General features: G+C 36.4%; 1 protein-coding gene across 4 annotated transcripts in view; it reads right to left on the bottom strand.

The window, feature by feature from the left end:
* Nucleotides 1-8746, bottom strand: part of LOC101744167 (netrin-B) — a 249874-nt gene that overhangs the window by 5425 nt on the left and 235703 nt on the right. Inside the window, exons 3-5 of one of the 4 annotated variants that reach the window (XM_004924107.5) lie at nucleotides 3862-4011; nucleotides 3161-3223; nucleotides 1099-1170 (exon numbers count right to left, since the gene is read on the bottom strand). In XM_004924107.5, the coding sequence (XP_004924164.2) occupies nucleotides 1099-1170; nucleotides 3161-3223; nucleotides 3862-4011 (285 nt within the window). Of the gene's footprint in view, nucleotides 1-1098; nucleotides 1174-3153; nucleotides 3224-3861; nucleotides 4012-8746 lie in introns of all 4 variants that reach the window. The other 3 variants (XM_012688689.4, XM_062671047.1, XM_012688688.4) reach the window with 3 other exon arrangements.

The following is an 8746-nucleotide window of genomic DNA, read 5'->3' as shown; positions in this document are numbered from 1 at the left end:
TTGTGAACTGGTGGTAGGACCTCTTGTCACTATTGGTAGGACCTCTTGTGCACTGGTGGTAAGACCTCTTGTGAGTCTGCGCGGGTAGGTACTACCCCTCTGCCTATTTCTGCCGTGAAGCAGCAATGTGTTCCGGTTTGAAGGGTTGGGGCAGCCGTTGTAACTATACTGAGAACTTAGAACTTATATCTCAAGGTGGGTGGCGCATTTATGCTGTAGATGTCTATGGGCTCCAATAACCCCTTAACACCAGGTGGGCTGTGAGCTCGTCCACTCATCTAAGCCATAATTTTTTTCTTCTTAAAACTGTGAATATTTGACAATATAAATATGTAACTAGAAACAAATCACGCACGGTCCGGTCCTAAATTAGGATTCCCTGTGCTATGGACACCAGAGACTGGCATACATACTTAAGTAGATTTTTTTAATACGCTTTTATTATCTTCAGGCGGTTTTTTTTTATGATTGAAGGATTACTTGCGGCCCGGAGGCCTTTCCAGTTTCACCAGGACAGGTGGGCGAGCAAAGGCTCAGCCAGAAGGGGTGGGATTTGCTTCAGACGTATGTATGTTAGTATGTAACGGAATCTTTGAACATGATTTTGACCCCCTTCAAAACGTCGGATTAACTCGAAATTTGGTATACTTAATAAGGACCGATGACAATTCAATATTTAAAAAAATATATTGAAAAAAGTGAAATTCAACTAAAAAGTAAAAAATAAATAATAGTTTAAAAAAACTAACAAAATATACTCATATCTGTTCATAAAATATTTATAACTACTGACACCATGCACCCCACGCTTTTTTTACAATAAAATCAAATTCAAATTTATTAAAATTTATTTTCAATTTTTTAATTGGATTTTCTATAAAAGCGTATTTTGTTAGTTTTTTTAAACTATCATTTATTTAATACATACATATATGGATAATAAACACCTAGACAAAGAGCAAACAAATCTGTTTATCACACGAATGTTTGCCCGAAGTGAGAATCGAACGTTCGGCGTAACAGTGCCTCTCGCTACTGGACCACCGAATCAGTCGATTTTTGTTCACGAAGTCCAGTAAAGCAGTGAGAGATACTCACCGTAGTCTCGGCTGCAGAACTTGTTCAGGTTTAGCGTGCGGGCGCCGACGCGACACCGACCGCACTGGTCCGCTGCTGTCCACAGTCCAACACAACTTAGTTAAACAAGTGCTAAGTTAAAAAGGGACAAAACGATTTCGTCTGGTCCGACTTAAAATTAATCGTAAAATAATTGTGATTACAACTACAGATATACTTATTAGTGGAATCGAAAACTAATTTCTAAATTTAAAGGCTTCGTCAAACAGAACGCGTAATTAGCGCGCGTCAGAGCGCTACGCTATGACGCCGAGATGTGTTGTACTACTATGGTAACATACCGTCAAACAGAGCGCCAGCGCTATAGCGCTCATAGCGCTGGCGCTCTGTTTGACGGTATAATACCGTAGTAGTACAATACATCTCGGCGTCATAGCGCGGCGTTAGTTTAGAGCTCTGACGCGCGCTAATTACGCGTTTGACGAAGGCTTAAAATCATTGACTGAATGTCATTCGTTTAAAAATATTGTACTAATTACTATTAATTGAATTAATTATAATATTGTGTGCAAGCTACAATATAAAAGTGTATTAAAATATGATAAAACGTGGAAATTATTATATATGAAATCAGTTACCTCTTACTCGCCACTGTTCATTCAAAAAAGAACAAAACAAAAATTAAAAAATTGAAAAAAATAGGTATGAAAATCGGATTTTACAAGGTAAGCGAACAAATTATTTTTTAAATAAGGAAATAATGTTTTATTCTATACATTTCTTGTTTTTTTCTTACAAATTCCGTTAACGAATCTCGAAAAACAAATGAAATTATGTCATAAAGAATAGTCAAAATGAGAACATTAAAAAGTGCAACATAAATCTTAAGTGAAATTACACAATAATGTTCCACAATATACTTGGAACATCGCATATTAGCATATTATTATAAATCAGAAACAATTAAAAAACATGAAAACTTTTGATAGTTAGACAGTTGATTTTGGCTCACAAGCATGGTTTTCGGGATCATGTCATGAACTTAGATTATACTGGTAAACTATCATCAAGCGATCTCATATACTAGTGTAATCTCACTTTTAAAAACACATTCAATTACTTTCTATTATTCAGTGGGTCATAGGTGTCGAAATACCTCATTTTCACACGTAGAGCATATTCACATAATTCACCGAGTCACTATACTTCTTCGGTACTGTATTATAAATTAGATAAGATTAGATTTCAATTGTTCTTTTTTTAAGTCCATCATGGTTTTTCGATAAAACAAGGGAGTCTCTAAAATATGACATTACCACTGGTTAACAGATTGACTTCTGCAATACCAGCCCTTGATATATAGGCACGATAAGTACATGGGAAACTACCGTCCTTTTGCCTGCATATCACGTGAAGAAAGGTTTTGCTACACATCATTAACTATATGCTTCGACATTTATCAAACAAGACAATGCCACAGGAAAAAGCCTGATTTGGTAAAAGGTAATGAACAAAAAGAGTTGGTATCATAAGTGGTGGTGTAAAATGAGGCTTAACATCTTCGGAGGAAGAAATAAAACATAATATTAATATGACATGAAGAGATTAATATTCGTCATGCAGGAAGCAGGGTCACGTCCGAAATTCAGAAGAGACAGAACTTAACCGACTTAGACGCAAGACAACACGTTTGGCGTAGAGTGTTGTATCTTTTCCCGCAATCCTACTGTGGCACCCCGCACCGGTGCACATGCAGTCAACTATTAAAGGCTTGATACTTGCAAGAAAATGACAAAGTTGTGTGTAAAACAGCTTTTCTTGGCTAGAATTGACTCGGCTGAGTAATTAATTAATAATAGATTTTTTTTGACAGTCTATGATAATGCAGAGCTTTAGCCCTATTTTATATAGCCAAAACGTTTTCAGTAGCTGGTAAATATATATGCTTTTCTTGTTAATATAAATATTCTAAAATATAATAAAGTATTCAAAAAGTGTCACCCTGTATTATAGAAAGTAATTGAGCGTAGTCAATGCGGTGTGGATGAGGCGAGAGTGCGATGAAGGTACACTTACTACTTACCGCGGCCCGGCTCGTTGTCTTCGGCTTCCATAGCCTGTACAGCAGTCACCACACGAGGTATACCTAAAACAGGAAACGTTTTAAATTTCCGAGGCTCTTCAGATCAATATGAGTTTGAACTATTAAAGTCATTTAAATATCTGGATTTAGCTAAGTCTGATAAAATGCAATACAATTTGAATAAAGTTCTTTAATTTTATTTTAGTGCACATCAAAAATATTTACATAATTTTTAGAACGAGGTTCCCTATGGGACTACGCGGAGGGGTACCCTAACCGGGAAAAAACTTCCGTAACATAATATTTTTATTAGTAATGCACACAGTGTACGACTTAACTTTGTAATAACGTACACATTAGTAAAGCACACAGTGTACGACTTAACTTTGTAATAACGTACACATTAGTAAAGCACACAGTGTACGACTTAACTTTGTAATAACGTACAAAAAATAACATATTTTTTATCATTCATTGACCACGATCTCAGAGCATTCGTTTGCGCAATGTACTAACTATTATGCAAACAACCGTGAATGTACCACAATAAGCTCGCACGCTACCGAATGACCGTAGGTTGTTGTGAAACCTTCAGTTTTATTTTCTTTATACCTCGAATAATTAACCACGACACCACACATCTTTTTTTCTTTCTTTCTTTTTTTTTCTATTCTCCCAGGGAGTAATTTCAATAAACTCACGTATGCAAGGCGCAATATGACTCCTGGACTGTTGGTATCCTTTGGCGCATCTATTGCACGTGGTCCCTGTCACGCCATCCTTGCAAGGACACTGACCGCTCGTCTGATTGCAGGTCTTCCCACTGGCTCCGACAGGGTGACAGTCGCAGGCTATGTGAACGAAATGATAAAGTTAAAATTGGGAGTCAACAATTTCAAAGACAAGGAAAGGTGGAAAAGGATGGAGGAGGCTTTTACCCAAGAAGTGGCCAAATAACAAAGAAAGAAGAAAAAATAACTAGTTTACAATCTGATATATAATTGCATTGTTAAGTGGAAATAAAGCTATAATAATAATAATAATTTCAATAAGAGTATTGGAGTGATGGTTTACTACTTTGGAAGAGGGACGCACATACTCACTCACCGTCGGAGGGACTCGTGTAAATGAGTAAAGGGAGAAATCTCGAAGAGGCTCTACGTATGAGGTTTCATCGCAATATAGTGATTGATCGCCAAAAAAATATTTTTAGATATACACTTAAATGTTTCCACAGCACGCAAAAGTGCACAGCAGTGTTTGAGAATCTTTGTGTTAGTGCATACTTTAAAATCTATTGTCATTATCGAAGGATTTCAAAAACAGATAATGAGAAGATATAAGTAAGTTCATATTAAATTACATTTTATTGTTGTTTTTTTTAGAAATTCGCATTTAAAACTAAGGAAAAAAATCAAGTGAAGTTCACACGTGGTAGAAATGAAACCTATAGAAAGATTCTTATTTTTTCATAAGCTAAATTTTATATGTTTTCCTTTTTTATAGTCGATTATCGATTATATTTTCTGTTTGGCCGAGTTTCAAATCACAACGGTGGTAAAGAAGTTTTCACTCCAAATACTATCTGTAGCAGAACTCAATTACATTGATTAACATTTCAATTCATTCCAGTCTCTAGCTGGTCGAAAGAAGCTAGTACACAGACTGCATGTAGCTATAAGAATTGTATTCACGATTGTACACGATTATTCTTTCTCTTGCCCTGATACTTGTAAGTAATTTCAAGCTAAGAAAAAAGTCTGGAGATTTTTTCACCTTTCAGTCTTCACTAAATAGACATCGAATAGTCAATAAGGAACAAACTCCCCTGCATTTTCGACATCGATTCAGATCGATCGTGGAACTCAATTAACAGCGCAGGCATCTTACGTCCTTTACCACAAGCCTTCTCTACGTGACCTCAACTTAAGTGGTTCTTTGGGGATTGCAGGGGTGAGATCCGGAAATTGGGTACGCATCAGTTTTCCTAAGGGCACATCGCCGGTCACGAAAAGAATTAGGTGTTAGATAAAATCAGGACTTGATACATTTTAGATCTAAGCTTTATATTTATCTTTCTAGATAAGTAGCTCCAAAAATGGAGACAAAAATGAATTATACGTTCTGTACTAAATTAGTCGTTTCAGGTGTTATTAAACATACATTAAAACTTCACTCATATTGTGGTCAAAGGCTAGTTGAGCTTTAGGCTAGTTGAGCTTTAGCTTTAACGATTATCAGGTTTAGGGTCATCTTTACGGTTGTTACCGGGCCCTGAAGATATCACAACGTGTATATGACGTATAAAGTCGTAGTCTCAAATGTATTAAAAAATAGCTGTTTTCCCCATCAAATTGGGTAAAATCAACGTAATTGGTTCATCAAATAACCAGATAGAACTAGAGGCTACCTATTTTGACGGATGCAAAATATGCTGTACCGCAAGTAATAAAAGCCTACCAATAGAAATATTGTATAATAAAGATTCTCCTACGTGAGTTACAAATTTTCACTGTAGATCTCGGTGACGATTCAAATCAGTCTCACACCCTCTATTATGTGAATGACCGGTTGTATTGTTAGCTAGGCGACGAGGCTATTCGAACCGATCTCCGTTTTATTGGCGTTTTGGGAAACGTTGGAACGGAAAGAGGATTTTCAAAAAGTTTCGGAATTCTCAAGACAACTTTAGGTGCTCAAGATAAATGAATTGTAACCCTAAACAAATATGCAGAATATTCCTACGGTTTGAATTTTCACGTCAATAAATTGAGTTATTAAAAACGATTCAACGTATTACGAAAATTAAATGTAGGTTATAAAAATAGACATGCTTTAACAAAAAACGACTTCAAATAGAAAAAAAAACACAATAACAATACAAAAAGCACAATAACAACAAATTAATTTAGACTCAAAACAATAATAATCGAAATCGGTTGGCGTGATATTGAGTTATTGAGTTATTCATCTATTTGTCGCGCACGTACTTAATGCAAATTTAAGACTTATATGGTTTTCTCATGGATACCATTATCAGCTCTTAACTAAATTGACATGGGACCAAACGGAAAGCGTCAGTTTTCTAATCAAAAAGAAACATCAAAATCGATTCACTCAGTCAAAAGTTATGGGTAACAAACATAAAAAAAGCATACAGTCGATTTGAGAACCTCCTCCTTTTTTAAATTCGGTTAACAAATAACACTATGGTCCTCCAAAGACGCTGGCGAAATGTTATTGGTACGTTGGAATTTTAAAATGAAATGAGCTTAAACCATCAAAGTGAAACTGATCATGTGTCATATGAATCAAGGATCACAAAAAGATAGTAGATCGCAAAGCGCTTGGACGAGTAAGATAAGAAAGTGACAAAGAAAGCACGGAATAACCTTAGAATGCTGAAATGGGCAACTAAAAAACCGAGGGATGACTTAAAAAGTGAAATGCAGAAGAACGAAGTCGTCGTGGCCCAAGGAATAAGACGTCCGGTGCATTTGTAAAGAGCGATGCACCGGTGTTCCAATTCCAGGCGGGTACCAATTTTTCTAATGGGATACGTACTCAACAAATGTTCACGATTGACTTCCACGGTGAAGTAATAGCTTCGTGTAATAAACATCAAACCCACAAAATTATAATTTGCGTAATTACTGGTGGTAAGACCTCTTGTGAGTCCGTACGGGTAGGTATTACCACCCTGCCTATTTCTGCCGTGAAGCAGTAATGCGTTTCGGTTTGAAGGGCGGGGCAGCCGTTGTACTTGAGACTTTAGAACTTATGCCTCAAGGTGGGTGGCGCATTTACGTCGTAGATGTCGATGGGCTCCAGTAACCACATAACATCAGGTGGGTTGTAAGCTCGTCCACCCATCTAAGTAATAAAAAAAAATAAAAAAAGAAGAGGATAAATATTGCAACGATTTTTAGTGTGGTCGTCTAATTCATTACATTGCACAACTTGTCGTCGCAGTGCATAGAACTTGTAACTGCACTGCTTATCATCGTGTATCAATCGCTAAACTATACCATATAACCGTACTCGTTCGAAATTCAGTGACTCCCTATTTTTTTCTAAAGTCACTAATGCTAATATTTCCACATATCCACATAAACTGATCTTTGCCTATAAATGGCGCTGTAAAATGGCTTCATTCGTTTCTCATCACTGCGATTACATCTTTATTATGAGGTCTTGCCCAAATTCATACATCTTGAATAACAACATTTCCAGAGCGGTATTTGGTGGTCGGTAGAGGAAAAGATATAGAATAGATAATGTCAATTTCATTTGAAAAATTTGGGAAGTACTCAATAGAGCAAAATGGTAACTTCACACCCGGACAAGGACTTGTGTTTTGTTTAACTGCATCCGTCCTGCATGAAGTACTGCAAATATCAGTTTCGTTTCATTGTTTTTTCCATTTGATTCCATTTGACTCCACACAAAAAGAACCATTCGGATTGTCGATCTCAATTTCGCGAATCATTTCAAACCTCTGGGCTTACGGAAGGACTTCAACTCCCTCTGTGTTTTGTGCCATATATTCTATAAACATTTCATTGAAAGAAAGTAACATAAAACTCGCCAATAGTTACGAAACAAAATTTGTTGTTAGGCTTCTTGTAAGACCGCATAGCTATTGAACTAGTTCAACTGAGTCTGAAATTAAAATCCCTTAAAGCTTCTTGGTAGATTATTAAAAACATGACTGGCTCCACTGGTCATTGGCTGTCACTAGGGTCAACTCAACTCAACATTAAGTTTATGTAAAGCTTCAAATTACGAAATAATCCTTTTCATTCGTAACAACAAAACTGTATTCAAAACTTCAATCAGGGTTCAAGCAGTCAAAAGTCATAACGGGATTTGTCGTAGCGGCTGCAATATAAGCTGTATTATTCTATTAAAAATTAATTCTCACAATAATTTATATTTATCTGTGGCTTTGTAATCCAATCACTAAAAGCAGCATTTTGTATTGCAGCCCATCGAGTTGTAAAAAACTTAATTCAAATAAAGGCTTCACAAAATCGAAACGAGCCGGTGTCCCTTATAAAATTATCGGCTGCTAGTTTACCATTTCCAATCTCTGGGAGAAACAATAAAACTTCCCTTTTTACTGTCTAAATTCGTCCCTGGATGTCCCCGAGGCCTATTTCAGGGGAGGGTCAGAGGTCGGTAACTCGATTCCCTATTTTTATGGCGGAAACTATTCACACACCATGCGAAATGGCTTGTGGCCGATTGTCCGTCGACTTTCCTGTTTTATGGCGTACGGTATTTCTGTTTTGGAAATACGTTCTGTTTTTTTTTCTTTCCCAAATCCCTTTTGGTTTGAGAAGATATGTTTTGTTCGAAATATTATTCCTTTGTTTAGTATTATTATTGCTATATGGATGACCCTATCATTATAGGATTAGCAGAACCGTGAAAATTATGCGCTAACAAATTTGTTTTTTTTTGGATTTTGGATTTACCGATCTAGTGGTAAGTGACATTAATAATTTAAATTCCAGCTTGAGACGTGAGTTAGAAGTCTCACTTCGGTGGTATAACAGTTGATTCATCCTTTAATCTGAAAGG

The sequence above is a fragment of the Bombyx mori genome, chromosome 11, assembly GCF_030269925.1.
Source record: "Bombyx mori chromosome 11, ASM3026992v2".
Taxonomy (NCBI): Eukaryota; Metazoa; Arthropoda; class Insecta; order Lepidoptera; family Bombycidae; genus Bombyx; species Bombyx mori.
This window is presented reverse-complemented; position numbering and strand designations above follow the sequence as displayed.